Below are 24,105 nucleotides of genomic sequence, written 5' to 3' on the forward strand. Positions count from 1 at the left end.
TCATCCTTTAAGAGCCTCTCATCTCCTAGCAAGGCATCTGGGGTCACCCCATCTTGTCCCAGCCCTGAGCATTCTGTGATGAAGGGGACCTGCATGGTGCCACCCCTGAGAGGATGGTGATGGGGCAATTGTGGTGTTGTACGAGGCTGTATATGACTAGGAGCCACCATTGATTTCCCATATGGGTTTACGTGGTGCCTAGAGCCAGGCAAGTTGGCTGATGGAAAAGCAGCTCCAAGCAGAGACCGAGCTCCTTCAGACCCCAAATGACCCCAGACTCATCTGTTGGATCCCAGCTAATATTTTCTCTTTCTCTCTCTCTCCCCCCCATGTTGTATCTTGTGACATTTGTCCTGTCTGTCTCTTCCTCTCTCTGTGGGGGACTGTGTCTGTCCTCTGTGACCTCCCACCCTCCTTGCACTCCCTGTCCTGGTATGCTGGCAGAGTACAACGCCAAGCTCAGGGAACTCAACAAGAGCACCAAAGTCCCCCGTCCTCCTCTGAGCCAGCAGTGGTCCTTCTCCGGTTCGTTCGTTCCACCTCCTTCCTTTTCCCTCCTTCCTTGTCTCCAACCTTCCCCATGCATCCTTCTCCTTCCCTCTCTTGCATTCTTCCCCTCTCTTATCCTTCCTTCCTTTTCCCATCTTTTCTCTCTCCTTCCCCTTCCTTGCTCCCTCCCTCTCATTCTTCCTTCCTCCTCTATGCATGCTGAGTGATCTGTGTGTTGCATGGATGTGGGATGGAGGGAGGCTCAGGAGACTTATTTCCATGCAGGATTGATCCCTTTTCTCAGCAGAGTAATGGTCAGGGTTCCCATTGAGCTCCTCCAGTGATGGGGGAGCCCCTGGCCCTGGGTACAGATTCCCCTGCCAACGCTGGGTTTTGCATCTCATCCAAGCCTGGCACTGCTTGCTGGTGGGATTTTCAGTGCTGGGCCAGTTCTGGACCCTTGCTGCATCCCCTCCAAGCTTTGCCCTGACCATGGCTCACCCCCTTGGGAAGCAAGGGCTGGGGTGCAGCTCCACAGAACCCAGATATAGCCAGTTGTCAGCCCAGGAGGGTCTCTTCTACATCAGTTTAGGGATCCCCATGTCTTGGTCTGCAGCTGGAGGGCGGGGGCTGCTGAGGCTGGATTTTATACAGTGTGACTTCTGCTCCTTGAAGGTGAGTCTGCCCTGGGTGATGTGTGCTGGTGACCTGCTTGGTGGTTGTTGTGCACCCACTTGTGCAGGGCAAGGACAAGGTGGGGGATGGAGTGGGGCTGGGGAGTCACCATCTTTCTGTGTGACCTTTCTCTCCACACTGGCACCTTGGGTTTCTCCCCAAAGAAGTTTGAACCCTCCCAGTCCTCAGCACAGAGTAAGGTGTTTTATCATACCCGTTTGGGGTAATGAGGCAGGATGTGGGGAGCAGTCTGTGCCAGGATGGGGTGAGTTGGGCTCTGGTGAGCAGCAGCACAGGACAACATCTGTTCCTCATGCAGGCAGCGAGTCAGTTTGCATCTCTCTTCCCTGGATGTTTTGTGTCCCTTTCGACATCCTGAGGGCCTTGGGATGCTTCTTTGTTCTCTCCTGTCCACTGTGGGGATATCACCTGGCTCTTGTCTGGCAGTGGTTCTAGAGTCTCCTGGCCTAAAAGCAGCTACCTCCTGATTTGGCCTAAAACCTGGTTCCCCAGCTGCAAAATAACCTGGGCTTGCCATCGTTCCTGTTTCCTCCTTCCCCAGCTGTTTTGCTCCCTGCCCTTTCCAGCCCTAGAGCTGTGCTGAGTCTGAGGGCAGTGGGTTGGAACTAGGTTAGGTACTTAAATGAGCAGCAGCAGGAGTGACAGTGCCGCAGGTGTTGGGTGAGAGGGTGAGGAGTGGGGTGCAGGCTGCTGCTCCCCTTTTGTGAACAGCAATCTGCCATCCTGCAGCCAGCCACAGCGTCCTTGGGAGTCCAGTGACAGTACTGTGGCTAAGGGAGGCTGCATGTCTGCTGAGGGGGCAAAGCAAGCTGGGGAAAGGAGAGTTTGTTTTTCAAGCATAGTTTCCATCCCATAAATCACCCAGGGGGTCGGGGGAGCCATGCTCAGAGCCTGGGTTTCCTCCAGGCTTTGCTCCGGGCGGCCTGTGAAGTTTCCCACTCTCCGCTCCTGAACAATGAGTCCCTTTTTTCCCTTCTCCTCCCTCCCCTCCCTGTGGCCCCGACCGCTTTCCACGTCTGGGGAGTGGAGCAGCCAGGACTTGCTGAGCTCCTGGGTGTCCCAATGGGCCATATCCACCACCCTGTGGTTAGGTGACGTGAAGCCCTGGGGACGGAGCAGGGGAGGGAGTCCCATGCTGCAGATGCGTGATGTGCACTGGTAGCCAGGCTCCATCCATCTGCCGTGTTTAGTGCTTCCCAAATGAAAACTGCAGAGCAAGGCAGGCGTGCACAGCTCGGGGAGCCAGTCCCTGCCTCTCTGAAGCGCTTGGGCCCTGCAGCTCACTTTGGAGTGGGCCAAGGGATGCTCCTGGTGATGCTCCTGCTGTGTTCAGGAGAACCCATATTACACAAAATGGAAGGAAAAAAAGAAAATATGAGAGTTTGCTTTTCCCCCCCCCAATGTCTTGTTTTTCCTTGTGCTTGCAACTGCGGGTTTCAGTTTCTTCTTTTTTTTTCTTCCCTTAAAGTGAAGAGCAGGACAGAATATATGGGGTGGCCCTACGTAATGCTGCCCATACCTGCAAGACAGCTTCCCAGGGACCCTCTCGGTCCCCCTGTTCTCCCTACGGGTCTTTTTAATGGCCATCTCCCGTGCCGGTGAGCACCTGCAGAAAGGATCGGGAGTTGTGTTTCAAAGCTGCTCTTAGTGGAATTTTCCAGGCCGCCTCTGTGGCTGGAGCCAGCCCCGTTGGCTCGAGTCCCCCGCCTCGCAGCCTGGCCGCCTCTCCCCCCGAGCCGCGATTTTATTGTTGTTGCCATTCACTGGGCTGATTATTTAGAAATGCACCCAGGCCACCTCCTTCCCTGCTGCCCTCCCAGCCCTTGCCCCGGGCCGGGAAGGCTCTGGTGTGTGTGCCGAGCACTGCAGAGGGGAGGTCAGCGGGTGCGAGGCCTGGGTCCCATGCGGAGCCCCCGGGAGTGAGGGGAAGCAGCTGATGGCTGGTTTTCCTCCGCCAGCCCGTGGGAAAGGAGTTGGTGTTTGAAAAGTGCATTTCCTGGAGCGTGATGCTGGCCTTTCTCCTTTTTTTTTTTTTTTTCCCTTTTTCTCCTTTTTCTCTTTTTTTTCTTCCATAATGTGCTGACCAAGGGGAGCATGAGTGCTCAGTGATTGTTGGAAAAGTAGAGGGGACAGTGTTGTCACTTCTGCTAGTGGGTAGGAGTGTGAGTCGCATGGGGCTCTGAGCTGTGCCCATGGTACTCTGTGGGGTTGCTGTGCACTGAACTCAGCACCATCATCCATGAGCCCAGATTAACCTCTTAACCAGGTGAGGTGGGATAGAAAGTGTGTTTGGGCACTGTCAGGTGCTGGGAGAGTTGAGCTGCCCTGCCCTGTGCCAACTTTGTTTGTGTCCCTGAGCTTTATCCCAGCCAAGAGGATCTCCACAGCCCAAGAAACTCATTGTCCTGTGATGATTTGGTCGCCCTGTTCTTCCCCCCAGCCTCTGGACATTGGTGGCTCATACTGCTGGGGTCTGGGAAACATGTTTGGGGCGAGATGGAGGGGAGATGCTGATCTCTCCTTTTAGAGAGGCTTTGCACTGGGACAGAGCAGCAGTGTTTTCTTAGGATTCCCTGCACCATTCCTCTGATGAGTTCTTTCTTCTTTATCCAGTGCTCCCTCTGCCTTGGGGATTCACGAAACCAGGCTTTTTCCACTGCTGTGGTTGAAGCCACATCTGGCTGTGGGTGCAGGGATGCAGGCTGAATACAGCTGTCCTTGTGCTGGCTGATTTGGTCATTTCCCACTATGATGCTGTCGGGAGGCCCTGTTGCTTCCCTGCTCTGCAGGGATGGGCTGTCTGGACTAATCTCAAGATGCTCATGCCCCATGCACCTACTGCTGGAGGTTGTTGTCCCTGAAAATCTAATGGTGCTTGGGAGGGCTAGTGCAGCATTTCAGCCGCTAGCCACAACCCTGCCTTGCTCTGTCACCTGGTCTGGGGTCACTGTTGTAGGGTATATCTGCTCCAGCTACCCGGGCTGGTCTGGGTGCTTGATGCAGGTGAGTGCTGAAGCTGAGACCTGTCAGGTCAGGCCTGAAGCATCTCCTGCTGGTCCCCATCTCAGCTGGCAGCTCCTCACCCCTCTGCCACGCTGTGCTTGCCCTGCAGGGGTGCAGTCCCGGGAGAAGCCTCTGGAGGAGAGCGCCGTCCCTGCCCGCAAGCGGACTCCCAGCGACAGCCACTATGAGAAGAGCTCACCAGAGCCCAGCTCGCCCCGCAGCCCCACCGTCCTGTCACCTGAGGTGGTCAGCACCATCGCAGCCAACCCTGGAGGGAGGCCCAAAGAGGTGTGCTGGAGTAGAGGACTGCTGGGGGAGGGGGGTGGCTGACTGGGGAGACGTGCCTCCAGGGAGGGGGATGGCTTGGTCAGCATTCACAGCATCCACAGAGCCGGGGATCAGTGATGGTTTTTGTGGTGGTGGTGGGGGTGGTAGTTAGGAGGGAGGAGGTGAAACCCTTCCCTTTGTCCCCTCTGCCCACTCCTTGGGGTGTCCTAGAGGTTTTTGCCCATCATAGGGATGGGACTGACTCTTTCTTCTGCTCTCCCCAGCCTCACCTCCACAGCTACAAGGAAGCCTTCGAGGAGATGGAGGGTGCCTCCCCCACCAGCCCACCCTCCAGCGGTGGTGAGATTTCTCCCCCCACCCCAGCCTTCCCTGTGTCACCACAAACCCCTTACTCCAACACCTGTAAGTGCCATGCCTCCGGGAGGCACAGGGGCTCGGTGGGTGGCTCTGGGCAAGCCAGAAATTTGCCAAGGGTCAGACAGCTCCAGGTTCCAGACACCCACCGCCATGTTAACCACTCCTCCTCTCCATCCTCCTTTCTTCTCCTCATCCTGCCACTCCATGCTGCTGTCAGCATCCCACTTACTTCAGCATCACATGCTTGGCACCCTCATCTTGGCTTTTTCCCACCCTCCACTCACTGGGGTGTTATTTTGATGGGATCCCAAGGTGGGATGAGGGGAGAGGCATGCTATGACCCCATCCCATCCTGCATCTCCTCATTTTTCCTACTGGCATGGCATGAAAAGAAGCAAAACTGCAGTGGCAGGCGAGTGGGAGGGAGGCAGGAGGCACAGAAGATCAGGAGGGCAGAGTCACACCATGTCACTTCTTGCTCGCAGTTTCGAAGGCAGGAGGGGCAGAAGGCTGGGATGCATGCTCTCTGCATGCAGCTTGTCTCCGCTCCTCTGTTATGACTTACCCTGTCTCAATCGTGGTGGGTTTGTGTGGACTGGGTTTGTGTGACCAGCTTGAGCAACGAGCCCTGAGGAGCAGCCACACGTCAGCACAGCATGACTTGGGCCAGAGCAGTGCAATGGAGCAGCCAGTCAACTGGGAAACGCATTAAAAAGATGACAGCCCCCCCATCCCCTCTAAAACACTTCTGTAGGCTGAAGGCTGAGGGATGCTCTAGGGCTGGGAATGCCTGGGCTGAGCACAGCCCCCTCTGATGCCGTGTCCTGGTTGCAGTGAAGCCACCTGCCCCCACAGCTCAGCTTATGGGGCTTGGAAAACTTAACAGTTTTCTTCTGTACTGTTGCTCTTCCTTCCCTGCAATCCTCTGATATCTGAGCCCTGTCTCTTGGGATGAGGAGAGGAGTGTGGGAGCATTGCCGGGGTGCTTGGCAGCTCGGAAATGGCCCTGTTGTTCCTGGGGAGTGAGAGCTCGGCCCTGGGGCAGCAGCAGCTCCTTTGGCAGTGGGTCAGTGGCTTTGGGAGATGAGTCACTTGCAGAGGTGACGGGAACAGCCTGGCTGGGGTCGTGGCCCTGAGACAGTGCTGCTTATCCAGCACCAGCCAGGGAAGCCTGGGAAGCTTGAAGTTGCAGCTTTCAGGCTTTGCCAAAGTGGCCCTGAGGGATATGGGAGCAATTCCCCTCTGCTGGGAGATGGTCCCGGGAGAATTCCTGGCCCTGTGAGGACCCTGCTGCTCATCAGCCAGCTGAGGTGTGAGCTGACATTGTGGCTTGGGGTCAGCTGGATTTCAGAGAATCAGACACCCACTGGGGAAGGTGCTGCTGTCTTAGTTTCCCAGGAACTTGGCTGCTCAGCTGCTCCAGCCCCAGGCTGCTGGGTGGACTTGGCCTCAGGACAAGAGTCTGGCTTTCCTCTGGACCTCCCACCACCCACTGCCTCCCAGCCTTGCCACAGGCCCCATGTCTGTGCCACCAGTCAGAGACATTCAGACACTGCTGGAGGCTCGTGCCCGTTGGTCTCTCTTGCTGAAGATTACGTCCTGAGGTTTCCCCTGATACAGGAAAATACAGCATCAGGGAGATGGTGCAAACCCAGTGGGTAGGAGGGGAGAGGAGGTGCAGTCTGCTTGGGGCAGTCTGCCCTGCCCTGTGAAACCCCACTGCCATCCATACCATAGCCATACACACAGTTCCTCCTGGTGTGTATGTCTGGTCACAGGGGTGCAGAACTCACATGTGCATGGCCAGCCCTCTGTGTGAACATCCTCATCCACCCATTGAGCTGGTCTGGAGGGCAGGGGAGGAGGGCAAGGATTTTTTGGCAGTCCTTCTGTCCCTTCTGTGGGGGTGATGGGCTGCTCTGGGACAGCTGGATTCCAGCTCAGCCAGATGTGGGGATTGGCAGAAAGGAGTTCAGGTGTGGGAGAGCTGGGTTGGGATGGCTGCTCACACAGGGGAAATGAAAGGGCTTCATGTCTTTATGGTGGGACTTCTTGGGGATGGTCCTGGGAGATGGGGTCTGGTCCTGTTCTGATGTGAGTTGTTCCCTTTCTCCATCCTGCCAGCTTTGCAATGGGGCAGGGGGCTTGTTCCCAGTCACCTCCCACCCCGTGTCCTCCCAAATGAAGAGGGGGATCAGTATCCTTCTGCAGGGTGTTGCTTCATACAAGGGCATCTCATGTTCTCAGCAGCCCTTCCTTGCAGCCGCTGGGTGGGATGGGCTACGAGGTTCTGAACCCGTGGGCAGCTCCAGCCTTGCTGAGGCGTCACCTCCCACCCCTGCACTAACATTCTTGTGTCCCCAACAGTGCGTTCTCCCCCTGGCCTGGCCAAGACCCCGCTCTCAGCCCTGGGGCTGAAGCCCCACAACCCGGCTGAGATCCTGCTGCATCCCGTGGGAGGTGAGTACGGACATGGAGACTGCAGGCAGATCTTTCTGTGGGGGCAGCTCTGAGGATACCCTGGAACAGCCCCTGGTTTGGAGAGGGCAGTTCCACCTCCCTTTTGGGGTCAGGTGGCCCTGGGGGTCCTTGTTGCCTTTTGTGGGGCCCCTGGGACTGTGTAAGCGTGGGGGATGTTGGTCTGCTCTGGGGGGCTCTGCACAGTAGGGTCTTCAGTGGTGAAGGCTAGTGGATAACCCTGTGGCCCTGTTTCCTGCCCAGCCCCATATTTTTCCCTCTCCCACCCCCTACATTCCTTCTCCTCCCTAGGACAGCTGGAGACAGTTTGCTCTCTGGGAGCTGAGCCTGTCAGCCAGAACAATATCCAGAGCTCTTTGCATCCTGGACAGCAGTCTTTTAAGTGCAAAGGCCCTGCTGTCCTGGGGACGTGTCCTGGAGTAGCCTGCCAAGCCAGACCATACTGCTCCCCAGCACCCACGGCCCCTTCCTGAGCCAGTTCAGGGCTGAGTGTGGCCTCCTCAAATCCATCTGAGCCTGAGGGCTACAGGTTGATTGAGCTCACACTGCAAAACCCTTATCCCTCTGCCCTCAAGGGTGAGCTGATGCTTTTTTGGTGCTTGCTGGGCTTTTTGGAGCAGCCCTTTGGTTACTGTCTTCTGTACTGTTCCCTCTTTCCCATCTGAAGCCAGCCTCCTGGGTTCTGGGCATAATTTCTGGGATGGTGATGTGATGTGAGGGTGTCTGAGGCTGGGTTTCACTTTGGAGCACTTCCAGTGTTGGGAGGTGTGGGGCTCTCCTTTGTGCTCTCTGTGCTCCTGCCTGAGCAAGGCAGAGCTGCTTAACTCTGATTTTTCTTTCTGTCTCACACCTCCCTTCCTCCTCTTCCCACTCCCGTCACTCCCCTGCCCCTCCATCTCTCAGAGCTAGAAGGGGAAGTGGGCGGTGACTCTGAAGAAGGTAAGAAAGGCTTTTCTTTCTCTGTATCTCTGTATCTCTCTTCCTCATGCAACCTCACTGTTGGCACTGTCACTCAGAGCAGGCCCAGGTGCCTGTTCCAGCAGCCTTCCCTTGCGCTGTCCCTCAGGGATGCAGGAGCCTGAGTCCTGCCTGCTGCTCCCTTTAGAGGAGGGGCACAGCATGCCTGTGTTGTGGTAGGATTTCTCAGTGTCCAAGTTGGACCTGAAGGTCTGTCACACTGTGTGGCAGTCATCTGTGGGGACTGAGAGCTCTTTGTCAGTGAGTCGCATCCTTACTGGTGGCACGCTGGGGATGCTGGCATGCTACAGCCAGCTTTGGATGAACCTGGCGGGGATCTGGGACCAACAGCCCCAGTTTTAGTCTCCTTCCCTCCCCTTTTGGCTTTGCTGTTGCCATTCAGAGTGAAAATAAACCAAAGTGCAGCACAAAAGGTCAGCAGGCGCAGAGGCCACCAGTGTGTTGCCAGCAGAGCCAGCTGGGCAGTGGTGCAGCACCAGCAGCTGGTGCGCATCTTCTGCCCGGGCAACTGCCCAAATTCCCCCCACCTGTCCTGTCTCTGGGTTGTGCCACTTTGGGGATGCCAAGGATGGGGCTTGAGCTGGGACATCAGTTCAAGTGTGGCTGTGCTGACGGGGCAGGCACTGTGGGCTCTGGGATGGCACATCTCGTGTGGGGACAGTGGCTTTGGGAGTGGCTGTGATTCCTTGGCATGCTGCCTGCTAGGTAACGGTTGTTGGGTGGTTTTGCTTCCTCCTTTAATGAATCTTTGCTCCCTCAGGGCTGGGATGAGGAACTGTATGTTCAGGATGGGTTTTGGGGAAAGAGTGTCTCTTCTGGGTGGGTGTGGTGCTTCCTCTAGCCCTAGCAGCCATCAGCATTTCTCCTTGGAAGTTTCTCAAAAAGCACACAACCAAAACCTGAACACTGTGTAATAGTGGAGAAAGCGTTTGCTTGAAAAAAATGTTCTACTTTCAGAACTGATTTTTCAATTATGGCTTTTTGGATACATTAAAGGAAGCAAAGCTGGGATAAAACCAAGCTTTTACCCCATAAGTTCTCCCAAGCTTTACCATTTCTGTGCAGCTTTAAGCTTCCAAAGACTCAAACATTGCCTCTCCTTCCCTCAAACATTCCCTCCTCACTAAACCCTCAGGAGCTCAAGCTGTCCTGCATCTCTGTCCCCTTGCATGATGGTTGACCCCCAGGCAAGGATGTCCAGTGACCCTGCACTGCCCAGGCTGAGTGGCCACCATGGGCCTCTTGCCCTGCTTCATCCTTTGTAAAATGATATTTTTGGGCATTGAATCTACAGTTCTGAGAAGGGACTGGTGTTTGGGCTTACTGCTGGCTTAGGACCCTCTGCACTTAGCCACACATTCCAGGAGCCACACTCCAGGAGGGACAGTCCCTGCCCCTCCGTGCTCTGCCTAGCAGATCCCAGGTGGAATGTCTGCCCTGTGTATGGGGTTGGAAGATGCTTTGGCAGTGTGGGAGCTCAGGATGTGGCTGTCAGCTCTGAGGAGGCTTTAAAACAGCCTGACACAGATGCAGCGCTGGGGATTTCTGGCCAGCGTGCAGCCCTGCTTGGATTTGGGATTCCCAAACAAATGCCCATCTCCTTGGTGACTCAGAGCTTCTCTATTTTCCCACCCATTTTCCCATCTCCAGAGTCCCTTCCAAGAAAACACAAGGAGGCAAGATCAGATTTTTCAGCCTAAAAAAATCCTGCCTGAAACTTCTGCACTTTTCTTTTCTCCTGTCCTGTATTGAATCAGTGTACCAGAACCTGTGCCCATGGCCACACACCTCACTATGGCACAGCCCCCAAGCCCCCTGCTCCTGCCTTTTTAGGAAGGGCTGGCATTTTCATAGCCCTATGTTCTTAACCTCTTGCAGGCTGACTCATATGTGCTGTCTGGCTAATTTTAGTCTGGGCTGGGGAGCTGGGAAGGGGAAAAGTGAGTAGCTGTGAAATTAATTCAATTACCTAAGCTGCGATGGATTTCTTGCAGCTGCCCTGGGTAGTGCCTCATCCCTGTCACTCGGGATGTCCTGCCTTAGATGCTGGTACCCAGCCTGTGTAGAGGTCCATCGTCTGGTTTTGGCCCACATCTTTGCTAGGGTTGTTGGCCAGGGACATCAGCCCAAGGGAGGAACTCCTCCTCCCCTCTCCACAGACAGATGGGGCACAGAGATGCTGTGGGGGAAGGAGTGGGACCTATGACAGTCTTTTTCCTTGCATGTCTCTGCTCCAGCTCGGAACGTGGAGCTGTGCATTGGCGTTGCTGACTGTGAGCAGGCCAGCTTGCCAGCAGGCTGAGCCAGAGCCCAGCTGTTATGACTAATAATAACAATAATAATGTTTGTAATGCTAATTACTACTGCAGAGCTGCTTTGGGCATGGCCAGCCTGGAGCCAGGGACTGGCAAGGCTGCCTGGCCCATAGGATTTGATGCCAGTGGATCTTGTGTAGGGCAAGCTGAGGTGTGACGTGGCTGCGGGGCTTGGGGGAATGGGACTGAAGCTGCAGCCCCTTCCTCCGGTGCAGCTTTTGGTGGGGGCTGTCATAGGGATGGGGTCTAGCCTGGGTGGAACAGGAGGCACGGGTAAGGTACGAGAGAGGTTTGGGTCTGGTGTCTGCCATGGCTACTAATGGCCAGCCCAGCTCGCTGCTCCTGGCACGGGACAGCTTGGCGGCTCTAAAGGAAAATTGCTTTCTTGGTCGTGCTCGTGGGCTCCGGTTTCAAGCTGGGTTGGGAGTGAAAGTGTTGGATGCTGCAGTGGAAATAGCTGGAGTTGCCCTCTGGTCTGCTGCTGGAGATGGCTGGCAGAGGTGGGCTGCAGAGGGCAGGGACCACGGGGCATTGTCATCAGTCCTGTGTGAGTCAGCGCAGGCTGGGCAGTCACTGGCTCTATTTTTAGGGGCTGTGGATGAACAGGGAGCAGGACGTGTTCTCTGTGGCATCCTGGGTGGGAGGGACGCTGACTCAGAGCAGGGGGAAGGGGCTGTGGCAGGCAGAAGGCTCGTGGCTGGAGGAGGTCAGCTCGAGCACCTTCACTGGCGTGAAATGTGGGTCCTGGGAAGGGTGTGGGCCCGTTCCCTTGCATGCTGTAGGCTCATCTGTTTTCACTTCTCTCTTGCTGCAGAGCCCAGGAGCTATGTTGAGTCAGTGGCTCGCACGGCCACAACGGGCAGGGGAGGGACACTGCCCGCTGCCCAGCCCGCTGCCCAGCTCGCTGCCCAGCCCGGAGGCCCAGAGGTGCCCACCAGGAATGGCACTTTCTCCAACTCCTTCATGGCCCCCAGCCCTGTCTCCACCAGCAGCCCCATTCACAGCATGGATGGGTAAGGCAGTGGGTGCAGGTCCCAGGGACTGGTGGGGCTGGGGCTGAAGCCTGCCTGGTGCACAGGCTTAGAATCACAGTCACAGAGTCACAGAATCGTTAGGGTTGGAAAAGACATCCAAGATCATCACAGAGTCCAACCTTTGACTGAACGTCACCAGGCCAACTAAATCAGAGCACTAAGTGCCGTGTTCAGTTGTTTCTTGAACATCTCCAGGGATGGTGCTTGTTCCCACATGGAAACTGCCTTTGCAAAGACCCGCATCTCTCAATGCAGGGTTTGGGTATCCCAGCCAGCTGTACACTTTAGTGCCCTGAGAACAGAAATCTGGGTCACTGCTGATTACTTGGTGGTTACTGGACCCCAGAAACCTCTCACTGGGAACCTGGCCCCTGGAGTGGGAAGAGGGATGGGTTGTGTAAACCCCTAGCCCTGGGTAGGGCTGAGCATTAGTCCTCTGGGGTGAGATGGAGCCATTGTCCCTGTCTCCTGTCTACCCTGCCCATGAGGTGTTCTGCAACCACACAAGCTGGCAGGGCAGAATAAATCAGGTGTTTGCTGGGAGCAGAACTGGAAAAAGGCTCTGTTCCTCAGAGAGTCATATTTTGAGATGGAACTGGGATTCATGGTGGAAGTTAAAGCTGCCTTTAGTTGCTTCCATGAAGCTGGCTGGACCCATCCCATGATTGCCTCTGAACAACCAAGTAGCTGACTGGCTCTGTGCCTCAGTTTCCCTGTGTGCCACATGCAGGAAGGTGCCAGTATCAGTCAGCAGCGGGAATGAGCGGTGGAGCTGAATTCTACCTTTCTTCATCTCTCCCTAGGGCCTCCCTGCGCAGCTACCCGTCAGAAGGCAGCCCCCATGGCACGGTTACACCTCCCCATGCCTCAGCTGAGCCCTTGTACCGCTCGCCTCTTGGCTCACAGATGCCCTCTGCTCACAGCAGCTACCAAAACTCGTCTCCATCTTCATTTGGAATGGTCCAAGGAGGGGTCCCGGGCTTGGCATACAGCAGCCCCGACTACCCTGATGGCCGAGCTGGCCTCCAGCCAGAACCCCAAGCTCGGCCACAGCCACAGGTCAATGTAGTGGGGGTCCACACCCTGCCAGGGAGCCCCCGCAGCCTGCACCGGACAGTGGCTACGAATACACCGCCCAGCCCTGGCTTCGGGCGAAGAGCCATCAACCCCAGCATGAGTGGCGCTCCTGGCAGCCCCGGGCTGGGCAGGCATGCTGTGGTGGCCCATGGCAACCTGGTGGCCCCACCAGGGAGCCCCAGCCTGTCCAGGCACCAAGCAGCGGCAGCCACATCCCCTGGCAGCCCCCTGTATGGCTACTCCAGCCCAGAGGAAAGGCACCTGACACTGTCTCGGCAGAGCAGCTCCTCTGGCTACCAGCCTCCCTCCACGCCGTCCTTCCCTGTTTCCCCGGCGTACTACCCCGGCACGAGCACGCCGCACTCCTCCTCCCCGGACTCGGCTGCCTACCGCCAGGGCAGCCCCACCTCGCAGCCTGCTCTGCCTGAGAAGCGGCGGATGTCAGCTGGGGACCGCTCCAACAGCCTCCCCAACTATGCCACTGTCAACGGCAAGGTGTCCTCACCCCTCTCCAGTGGCATGTCCAGCCCCAGCGGTGGGAGCGCCGTCGCCTTCTCCCACACTCTGCCGGACTTCTCCAAGTTTGCCATGCCAGGTAAGGGATGCTCTTGGAGGTCCCCTTGTCCCCCTGCCCTAGCCAGGGCTCTCCCCTCCTCCTCCTCGCTGGCTGTCAGGAAGGGGATTGCAGCCATGTCCTGATTTACCCCTCCTGTCCATCCGCAAACCAAAGGCACCGCTGGGGCTGGGGCCATTTCCTGTGCTTTCTGACAAATCCAAACAGGAAAAACACCGACTAGCATCTCTGGCATAAACAGCTTCCAGAGATGTGTATGAGGAGATCAAAGCTCCTGAAGGCGATTTTTCTCTGCCGTGGGGATGCACTGACCTCTTGGCCCCATTCCCAGAGAGCTTTACCCCGCTGCAGTGCTGCCTCCTCATTTCCAGTGGTGCCGTGCCCCAGGTGCCATCCTGCCTGGTACACTTTTGCCGGCTCTGGTTACAGACACCATGGTGACGTCAAGATTTGGCTGATAGGAGCAGGGGAATAAAGCTGTGGGGCAGCGGTGGCTCCGGCTGCTGGGCCAGTTTCTCTGCTGAGCAGGCAGCCCTTTGTGGGCACTCTGGCACTTGTCCTGGCCCTGTGACTCGTGTGGCCAAGGACCTTTCCCAGCGGGGAAGCACAAGCAATTAAAACCCATAACAATTAACAAGCAGCTTGGAGAGGGAAGCGAGCCCCCTGCCTCTCTGAAGGTGACCAGATTGCTGAGGGCTGATAACATGTCTCCAGCAGAGATGCTATCCAATCCTCTTGGTTGTTTGCCTGGTTGTTTTTGGAAAGCAGGTGGTTGTAAATGTTGCTTGAGTAAATGACAGCTTCACAGCCAGAGAACCAGCTCCCACTGGGGCTGTGCCTCTGGTGGGCACTGAACAAGGCACAGTCAGGCTGGGGCTGCTTTGCCTAAGGTAGATTGACCTGTCCAGTTCCTCTTCACGAAGAGCAAAGATAAGGGAAGAAATTTATTTTTATGAAGTGTGATCCAAATCTTGAACATTAGAGAGCAGTGAAGATCCTCTGAAATCTCTCTGGCACCTCCAGACATACCTCTTTCCTCCAAAAGTTTTTATTTCACCTGGCCAGCTTCTTTTAAATGAAGAATTCCCATTTCATCTCTGGCTGTGTGCCATAGGGGCTCATCTGACACACAGCCCTTTGAGGCCCCTTGAGCTTGGATTTAGCTTTAGTTGCCCAGCAGCCCCATAAGCTCCAGGTAGTGATCAGCCTGTCTGGCTATGGGGAACTGGGCTGAGGTTAGTGCAATGTGCTGGATCTGAAAGGAGGTGGACGTACTAATGCTTTGGCTGGATGCAGAGTTTCAGATACACCATCTTTTAACTTTTTTCTTGTCTTTTCTTCCCTTTCCTGCAGACATCAGTCCCGAGACTCGTGCCAATGTCAAGTTTGTGCAGGATACTTCCAAATACTGGTACAAACCAGATATCTCCAGGGAGCAGGGTAAGTAGATGACACAGGGGTGGAGTTGGGATGTGTCTGGGATCACAGGGATTACCAAGGATTTCCTTTGTGGATTGGGTTGAGAGTGAAGGTGAATAATGACTGCTCAGGCTGCTGCAGATGTAGGGTTGAAGCCCCATTCAGCTGCAGGTTTGTGTGATGTGGGCTCTTCAAACCTTCCTCTTGGTAGAAGAGCTCCAGTCCCTGCAGCGTGCAGTGGATCTGTGTTTGCAGTTCAGGGTGCAAAACACCTGGATCTTGAGTTGATAGTGCTCAGAGGTATCTTGGAAACATGGCTAAAATGAGTGGGGAGAACAGGGAGGCGGCAGGATGCCTTCAGGGGCATGGTCCCAGCATTTGGGTCTTTGCTCCTCTTGCTCTCCAGTACTTGGTTGCTCAGAGATAGGCAGGGTGGGAACTGGAGATGCCCACACAAGGGCAGTGGAGGTGTGGGGAGATGAGCCTGAGCCTGGCAACCCACTGAGACATGCAGGAGGAGCGGTAACACTGTGGTGCCTGGCTATGAGATGTGGAGCTGGGGCACCCCATCCCAACCCACACCTGCTGGTGTCTTCAGGGTGTGTAGGTTCTCACTATGCCTCTCTGAGCTCTGCCATTCTCTCCTGCAGCCATTGCCCTGCTGAAGGACAGGGAGCCGGGGGCTTTCATCATCCGAGACAGCCACTCCTTCCGGGGAGCCTATGGCCTCGCCATGAAAGTTGCTTCTCCGCCTCCCACGGTCATGCAGCAGAACAAGAAAGGTATTGTGTGCCCTTCTTCTTCCCACGCTGAGATGTTTTCTATCGTTCAGCCAGGGCGAGCAGGCAGCTGGGGCTGCTGAGCCTGTCGTGCCCTTGGGTATGTGCTGATGTGACAGATCCCTGCCTCCCAGGGCATAGGGAAGCACCAGACACCTCTGCTCTGAGCTGTGGAGGGCTCAGGAGCACCTGCATCTTGGATTTCAGTATAATGAAATGGGTACAGCCTCTCCAGCCCATCAGCACTGTGGGGGAGCTTGGCTTGGGGTTGGCTGTGTGCAAAGGGACAGATTTGAGCAGGGTGTGTGTAGTGTTAGGGATCTGTCTCTTGAGCTGGAGCACTGGTTGTTTAATGGCACTGCATCGTAATAGGAGGAGGGTGGCTCTGGTGTGAGAACATCTCATTTCTTCCCAGGAGACTTGACCAATGAGCTGGTGAGACACTTCCTCATTGAGACTAGCTCACGAGGTGTGAAACTAAAAGGATGTCCCAACGAGCCTAATTTTGGTAAGTGCCCCCAGCGTGCTTTCCACGTGTGGGGTTGGGTTGGGCCTTCGCTGTACTGTCAAAGCAGAAGTGTCTGGGAGGGCCTGTTACTGCCTCTTGTCTCCGTGTAACTGAGGGCATTTGTCCTCTGTGGGTATTTGGAGCCTCTGTGTTCCAAATGCACACTCATGAGAGCACACAAACATGCCTGTATGCACAGGTACATACCTTTCAACACACACATGTAGGACAGCTGATGCTGCTGGGAGGGTGGAGGGCAGGGGCTCCCCGTGTTCCATTTATTCCATGACTAATGTTGTCTGAGGAGCTGCATGAAGACCTTTGTTGCATTTTTTGTTCCTAAGTGGCCCTGGCACCTCTGTCCCCTCCCTGTGCTGTCTGTGGAGGGCTACATGGTGGTTTCAGTGAGAGGAATTGCCATATGTGGCATTAGGACCATTAGTGAAGAAGCCCACCTAAAAGCCTGTTTCCATCCACCCAGACCAATGGTGACCTAATCAGGGAAAGCTGGAGTTTCTTATTCCTGTCCTTGATTAATGGTTATCGTACTTTGGATTGTGTGGTTCCACAGCTCAATGATTTTGTGAAAGGATCATTGTATTAACCCAGCAGGTGCAAACAATTCTTCATCTGGCAACAGTGGCCCTGTGCTGACCATCTTCCCTCTCTCCCCAGGCTGTCTCTCAGCGCTGGTGTACCAGCACTCCATCACGCCCTTGGCCCTGCCCTGCAAGCTGGTCATTCCTGACCGAGGTAAGAGCTAGGACCAGAAGGCATTGCATCTGTCCTCACAGCCTGCAGGGAGGGGGTAGGTTTCCAAGTAGGAAGCACCAGTAACCATCCCATGTCTTCTAGATCCCATGGAGGAAAAGAAAGACTCTGCGTCAGCCACCAACTCAGCCACGGACCTCCTCAAACAGGGTGCAGGTGAGTTGAGAGGGGTTGTTGTGGGGTGAGCTTGGCTTGGAGTACTGCTTGATTCCATGTCTGCTGTCTCCCTTTCCAGCCTGCAATGTCCTCTTCATCAACTCAGTGGAGATGGAGTCTCTGACGGGCCCCCAGGCCATCTCCAAGGCTGTTGCTGAGACGCTGGTGGCTGACCCCACACCCACAGCTACCATTGTTCACTTCAAAGTCTCCTCACAAGGCATCACCTTAACGGACAACCAGAGGAAGTAAGAGCCTCCATGGCCACATCTCTGGCCAAAAGCCAGTGTTGGCTTGTTCCCAAAGCAAACAGGGCTGTGATTCAGGAAGTGTGTTGGTGAAGGATGTCCCTGGGATGGCATCAGCCTGGTCATGGACATGGCTGGGCTTTGTCCTTGACTCTTGGAACATCCTATGGGAGACCTATGGCAATGTCCCCTGGGCTGGTGGAGCTGGGTTGTGGTGGGACAGTGGTAGAACTTCCCTGACCCTGATATTCCCCGCTTTGTGTTTCAGATTGTTCTTCCGAAGACACTACCCCCTCAATACCGTCACCTTCTGTGACTTGGACCCCCAGGAACGAAAGTGAGTGCCCTAACCTGCATGACCCCCAGCCCTTTCACTCCTCTAGCCTCCTGGAGTGCTTGGAGCAGGGTCTTGCTCTTGCCTCTGCTCTTGCAGAGAGCAGGAATGCAAGGTCCCCTTGGATACTGTGGTGCAGTGCCAGCTTCTTCTGGTGGCTTTTTGGTGTCTCCAAGCACCTCCATGCTGAGGGAGAGGTGCATCATTTTTCCATAAAGCCAAGCCTGTGCAAAGCCAGGCTGGCCTTCCAGCATTGATGTGGTGGCCCCCATCATGGCCCTGTCCCTCTGTGCGGTGCAGGAGGGACCATCTCTCACACCTTCTCTTCTCCTTGCAGGTGGACTAAAACTGATGGCAGTGGCCCAGCCAAGTAAGTACCTTCTATGCTTCCCAGCAGATTCCTCCCAGCTGCTGTCGAGGTGGTTTCTGCCTGTGTTTGGGCATTGTCTGGGAGATGCCCTGTGAAGGGTGTCCTGGATGTGTTTGACATGGGCTCAGCTCCTCACTGCAGGAGTGTTTCACCCAAACATGAGATCATAGTCTTGGGGACTCTGGATGCATCTTTTGGCCCCAAATTCCTGGTCAGAGCAGGCATGGCTCTTGCTGAACTGACCAAACTGGAAAATCTCACAACATTGGGAGAGTAGGGGCGTCATTGGGAACCAGCTTATGGAGCAGAGCTGGGGCTATGCTGGTGGCATGTGAGCTACTGGTCATCTCTTCCCTTTCTTCCTGTCCTGACCCATGGGAGCACAGAGCTGTTGGCTGAGCCCATTTGCAGGGGCCAGCTCCCACTAATTTTAGCCATTGTGTGAGCAAAGGGGTTTTTATTAGGATGTCCAGCTGCTGGGATATTTCCCCTCCCCAATTAGAAATGCCGTAGCCTGGGCCTGTCTCACATTCTGTTCTCCCTGTATTTATAACTTGAGTTTGCACATTCTAATAAAAAAAAAAATAAGGGACATTTTATTCATCAGGAGAGAGACAGACAGAAATAACCAGATGGTCTCATTCAGCTTCCTGTGTCCTTGCATGGCCTTCATCTCTTAGAGGGTCTGCCCCAATGGCCAGTGCATCTCACCTCTGGCTTCAAGAGGCCAAACCAAGGCAATGCTGTGATCATCTGGAAGGTCCCTTCTTTGGGATGGACTTGGGAAGGGGGGCAGAGATGTTCAAAGCAAGGGCAGTTGGGTCAAGAAATGATTGAAACTTGGCCTTCAAAGAAACTGCAGCAAAGCGAGGAGGAAATGGGTCTTCATGCAGGCTGGTTTGGGATGCATCCCTCTGTGTTGTGAGAGATGGATGTTGAAGAGGGGAAGTGGGACAGAACCATGTTGGAAGAGGGTGGTGGTCATCTGTGCAGGAGCAATATTGAGGCTCTTGCCTTCTCCCCATACAGGCTCTTCGGCTTTGTGGCCAGGAAGCAAGGGAGCACCACAGACAACATCTGCCACCTCTTTGCTGAGCTGGACCCGGACCAGCCAGCTGCAGCCATCGTCAACTTTGTCTCCAGGGTCATGCTTGGCTCCGGCCAGAAGAGATGAGCTGTCACTTGCGGGTGATTCTTGAATTTTGGAGAAGGACTTGGAGCTGATCCGAGAAGGAGTGTGAGGAAGTGCATTGTGGGAGAGGGAAGTGAATTGGGGGGGGGAAAGGGTTGGAATTTTGGAGGAAAACAGCAAACAACAAAAAAACACCAACAAAACCCCTAAAAACTCAACACAAGCCAAACACACACGTAGAGGAACCAAAGCCACGCACCTACGAAAGACAGCCACAAAGCCACGCCAGACAGGATGCATGTCCCATTGCAGGGAAGGTGACCAAAGCAAAGGTGGCAGTGAGGGGTGTGTTTCCAGCTTTCAGCATCATGGCCTCAAGTGGTGACATCCATTTGGGACTGAATGTGGGACCATGACTGGTGTTTTCCATCTGGAAAAAAAAAGAGGCAACTGTCAAAACCCGGAAGAAGCTTCATCCCAGCAGCTCCATCTGCTGTGTTTTTGAACTGACCCGTAGGAGATAATGGCATGCACTGGGTCTATGGGACACCAGAGGAGATGCTCTCAGAAACCTTCCCTTGTCCAGCTGCAGAGGAGGGTCCTTACTGGTCCCTGGCTTCCCCTAAAACCTGCTCACGACCTGGTGACTTGCTGGGGGCCTGGGGAAATTGGTCCTGAACCTTCCAGTCCGTGGGGAGTTTGGCCATGGGCTGGCCTTTGCTGACCCAGAGCCCAGCACCAGTCACAGGTGAGATGCTGTGAGTCCACCCGAAGAGGAGGGTCACACTGTTTCTCCACTTCCCCAGGGGTTCTTGTGCCCCCCAGCCTGTGAGGAGGTGTGGGGGTTACTGCCGCCCAGCGCCTGGGAAAGGTGGATGCTCCCCAGGAACCTGGAGGATGCAGAAAGTCGCCTCCTCTCCCATCTTCCCCTTTTCCCTCCCGTCACTAGTCCTCTTTGACAGTTTTCTCCTGCGGCCTGTCACATTCTCTTAACACAAAAAAAGCAAAACAGAAAGGAAAGGAATAGTTGTAATAATAATAATGATTATAATAATAGCGGATGCTGGCACAGGTGGGTTTCCTGTGCAAAGCAGCAGACCCGTGGCTACCCCTATCTAGCTCTTCGGAGACACGCAAGCGGTTTTTAAATTGCATGGACATTCAAGTTGCACGAAAGGCAAATGACTACAAGTAACTCAGGCGCTTTTTTCTCCTTTTGTTTTGGAGGCCACGTTAAAAAAACCAAGAATAATAAGGAAGAAAATTAAAAAAAAAAGAAAAAAGAAAGGGCCTGCAGTGGCTGGGCAGCTTTGGCTCAGTGGGGAGGTAACAGGTCCTCTGAGAGCCGCCCTGGCTGACGCATGTGTACCCCCTAAACCATCTGGTTCGAGGCTTGTGCCCCTGAAAGGCACCATAGTTTTGCAGTGATTTCAGTGCTGTTGGCTTTTCCCTTAGCTTTGGTAGGTGAGGAGGGCAAGCTGGTTGGAGAGAGGGGCAGAGGGCCTCTGTGCCACTGCAGGGGGAGAGATCATGGTGGGGGTGCAGCAGGTGGAGGTCCTGGCCCTATGGTGCTGGGGAGGGGGCAGAGGATGTTTCGGTCACATGTGCAGGTTTAGGGCAGGGGGAATGGTCCAGTTGGAGCTGCGGGGTCATTGCTGAGCCCTCTGCTGCAAATATTCCCCCTGAGAACTTTGTAGGCAAAGTTTTCAGTGCAAAGTGGCCCAGATAGTCTTTTGGGGACAAAAATTAGACACATAGCACTGCAGTCCCCTGGAGAGCTTGTCTCCCATGGACCACCCTTGCCTTGATAGCTATAATATATATACAAGCTATACTGACAAAATACTGTAAGCTAATGAAATTTTAAGGAGGAAAAAAAAGGTTAAATTTACGCTCCAAAAATATTTATTTTTGCCATATCGCTTTCTGCGCATCATATCTCCCCCACTATATCCCCCCCTTCCCCTGCCCTGGGGAAACACCTGCATGTTAAAAGAAAATCCAGAGCAAGGCAAAATCCAGATGGGGGAAGAGGCGGGGGCCCCAGTGTCGGGGTGGCTGCGTGTGACCGGTGCGGGTGTGCGGGTGTGCGTGCGTGTGTGTGTGTGTGCGCGGGGGAGCGAGCGACGTGGGCAGCCGGGCAGGGCTGCCGGGGCCACAGGCTGTACTGATGTACTGAAGTGTGAAAGGAGGGGTGGCAAGGAGTTGGTTGTGAGGTGGTGGTGGGACAGGAGGTTCTGGGAGGGGCTTTCCCCCTCCCCGGCTCCCTGGCCGCACAGATGCAGAGGTCTTTTAATTTTTGATATTTCCAAAAAGTGATTCCCTCCTTCTGCGAAATTCAAGCGAGACAAGAGATGATCTCACCCGTAATCTCCTCACCCTGCCATTCACCCATCAGAGAAAACACTGTGTTTATAGATATATAAAGATATATTTTTGAAAGCCTCTATTTTTCAGACTTGGTTTTCTCACTGCTAAGAAAAGAGATTATAATAATGTAATTTTATTTTAATCTGCTGCCTTGGAAACTGGTGCTTGGAACTCCTATTTCTCATCTTCTCCCCATACAAATGAAGCAGATCTAAGCACCCCAGAGATGTTGCATAGAAGCCAACCCCAGCAGATGCCTGCCAATAGCATCACACTTGCTTTGGGCCCTGAGCCTCTCCCGGCTTCCCCACTAACCCACTAGCTGAAAATTTAGACTGTATCCAAATCTCAAACACTAACAAAATCATCTGATGATTGTATTATTTTTTTAACACACAGCTAATCACCTTCCAATGATGTAGCCGGGTGTTTATCAGCTCCCTTTAAAGGCACTTTTTTACCCTTTAGCTCCTTTTTTAAAGAAGGTTTTAAGGTGTAACAGCCCTTTCTGTCCCCGGGAGAGACCATCAGCAGCATTTAGCATTGCCCAGGTCCTGGGGCTGGCGGGGACCTAGTGTTGATATTTTTTCCTTATGAAAGGGACAGAAAATACTCTTTGGGGTTTTTTTCCTTTTTTTTTTTTTTTTTTTTTTAAGTGCAGTCATGCTATTTGAGATTCGAGCTTACACGAGTTAAACCCAGCATATGTTTCGTTGTAATCACACTGCCGTTGTCAGCAGCCGGATGGTATCTCTCTCTCGCTCACACACACACACACACACACACACACACACATACAAACACACACATCCCTCCTTCCTGCACAAAGAACTGCATATATTCTTGCCAAAGATATCCTTAAAAACGCACTTTCCCCCACATATATATAGATAGATATATATTATTTTTTTTGTGTGTGTGTAAATTTATTGTACGTGCCCTTTGTGTGTCAGTTTGTTCTTTGGAGAAGCCCGTCCTGCCTTTGCTGTCTGTTGGGAAATGCTCCCTGGAGAGGTAATTTGCTGTCTGTCCTGCTCAGTGGCACCTGCAATGAAGAAAATGTGGGGTTCCCATTCAATGGGGCTGCCTCTGGCTCTGCCCTTGGGAGCTGCGTAGGGAGGTGATCCATGTCATCAGCTGGTGATGGGATGTACCATTGCATGGTGTTCACCAGCCCCTCAGCACTGGTGGAGACAGCAGGGCTCATGGTTTTGACAGAGTTTGGGGTTGCTCTGAACGCAACATTTGCTGGCTGCCTCCTGGTCAAATTACACATGGAAAACAAACCAGGTAGGGAGAAAAACCCAACCCAGCCTCTGGGCATTGATTTTTCAGTGAATACAACCGCCTGAACCAAAGCGCAAAGTAAATCCCCACCCAGCAGGTCGGGCAGGTAAAGAAACCAGTTGCCCCAAAAACCCCAGACAACAGCATCAACAAAAGGCAACCCTTCCCATTGGAGCAGGCAGGATGATCAGACAGCAAAGGAGCCCGCAGGGGCTTGTTTCATTTTGTTCGTTTGTTTTGCAAATTGCGAGGTTGGTTTGGGGTTACTATTTTTTTTTTCTTTTCCTTAAAAAGGAAAAAAAAAAGAAAGAAAAAAGGAAGCAATATGACGTTTCTGTTGGCGGATCCTGTGCCGCCGTGTTATGCGTGGGGTTTTTTTGTTGTTGTTGTTGTTGTTGTTGTTGTTGTTGTTGTCTTTGTTACTTTGGGAATGTTACAGATTTATTTGCTAATCAGTGTTAACAAACAGTTTCAAACTTTTAGACTCGCCCATTTCTGTGTATTTATATAGATGGAAAAAAATACATTATATTTTGTATCTTTATGCCCATAATGTTGTCGTGCGTGTAAGGATGGCTTCGGTCGCACCATGTCCGTGTGTGAATGTCACTCCGCTGTTGTCTTCCCATTGTACAGATGTCGGATTCTTTGCAGTTCATTGTATTGCTTTATAAAGTGGTAAAAACAACAAAAAAAGAACCAGTTATATAAAATATACTGTTGCTTGGAATGCCAGTTTGGTGTTTGGATTGCTGGAAATGTATCTTGAAATTTAAGGGAGCATAGGAATAAATGCTCCGGTGTTTTTGCACAGGGGAAAAAAACCCCAAACCCGTATGAAAAGCTGGTGGGTGCTGTTTTCTCTGGGCTGTCGTTCCCTGTTCCTCGATGGCAGCCTGGGGCCCCCGGACAGACGCCGGGCGGTGGGTGTGGGAAGAAGGAGGGGCTGTGCTGCTGCTTGTCAGCCTCCAGCCGCAGCTTGTGTTCACCAGATGCTGGCTAACCAGACAGCCCCCAAACTTCCGACACGGCTCCAGCTCCAGCTCGGGCTTTTGTTTACCAGCAGGGATCTCTCCAGCTTGCCCTGCGGGCGCTGGGTTCTCTTCAAGTCCTGTTGCTTTTTCCCAGGTTGCCTTTAGGTGCTGTCTGTCCAGCCTTGGGCAACCCTTTTGGGTCCATCCCGTGCCAGGGAACAGTGGGAGGATGATTCTTGTGTGGGGTCCTTGCCTTTGCCGAGGTGGCAGTTTGGGCTCTGCTCCCGTTAAATCCCATTCCCTATGCCTTTCAGAGCCATCCTGCTCCCTTGTGCCTGGCAATACTTCCCCCAAAGTCTCAGGCCAAGCTTTTCCAGCATTTGCAGAGCATTTCCCAGCATCTGTCAGAGCACTCAGCCCCTGGCTCTCTGGCTCCTCTCCTTCCCCTCCTTGCTGAGTTGGTGGCCA

At 54.0% G+C, this 24,105-nt stretch overlaps 1 protein-coding gene across 14 annotated transcripts in view; it reads left to right on the forward strand.

Moving 5' to 3' along the window:
* Window positions 1-23,393, forward strand: part of TNS1 (tensin 1) — a 55,115-nt gene extending 31,722 nt beyond the window's left edge. For 8 of the 14 annotated variants that reach the window (XM_041404745.1, XM_041404767.1, XM_041404756.1 and 5 more), the window contains 16 exons: window positions 445-525; window positions 4,298-4,476; window positions 4,740-4,878; window positions 7,201-7,293; window positions 8,215-8,250; window positions 11,419-11,617; window positions 12,442-13,310; window positions 14,643-14,729; window positions 15,359-15,490; window positions 15,903-15,995; window positions 16,671-16,748; window positions 16,851-16,922; window positions 17,002-17,170; window positions 17,439-17,507; window positions 17,842-17,874; window positions 18,904-23,393. In XM_041404745.1, the coding sequence (XP_041260679.1) occupies window positions 445-525; window positions 4,298-4,476; window positions 4,740-4,878; window positions 7,201-7,293; window positions 8,215-8,250; window positions 11,419-11,617; window positions 12,442-13,310; window positions 14,643-14,729; window positions 15,359-15,490; window positions 15,903-15,995; window positions 16,671-16,748; window positions 16,851-16,922; window positions 17,002-17,170; window positions 17,439-17,507; window positions 17,842-17,874; window positions 18,904-19,048 (2,474 nt within the window). In that variant the 3' untranslated portion in view covers window positions 19,049-23,393. The remainder of the gene's footprint in view (window positions 1-444; window positions 526-4,297; window positions 4,477-4,739; window positions 4,879-7,200; window positions 7,294-8,214; window positions 8,251-11,418; window positions 11,618-12,441; window positions 13,311-14,642; window positions 14,730-15,358; window positions 15,491-15,902; window positions 15,996-16,670; window positions 16,749-16,850; window positions 16,923-17,001; window positions 17,171-17,438; window positions 17,508-17,841; window positions 17,875-18,903) is intronic. The other 6 variants (XM_041404694.1, XM_041404669.1, XM_041404714.1 and 3 more) reach the window with 6 other exon arrangements.
* The last annotated feature ends 712 nt before the right edge of the window (window positions 23,394-24,105 follow it).

This window comes from Onychostruthus taczanowskii, unplaced genomic scaffold (genome assembly GCF_017590055.1).
Source record: "Onychostruthus taczanowskii isolate IOZ18803 unplaced genomic scaffold, ASM1759005v1 scaffold10, whole genome shotgun sequence".
NCBI lineage: Eukaryota > Metazoa > Chordata > Aves > Passeriformes > Passeridae > Onychostruthus > Onychostruthus taczanowskii.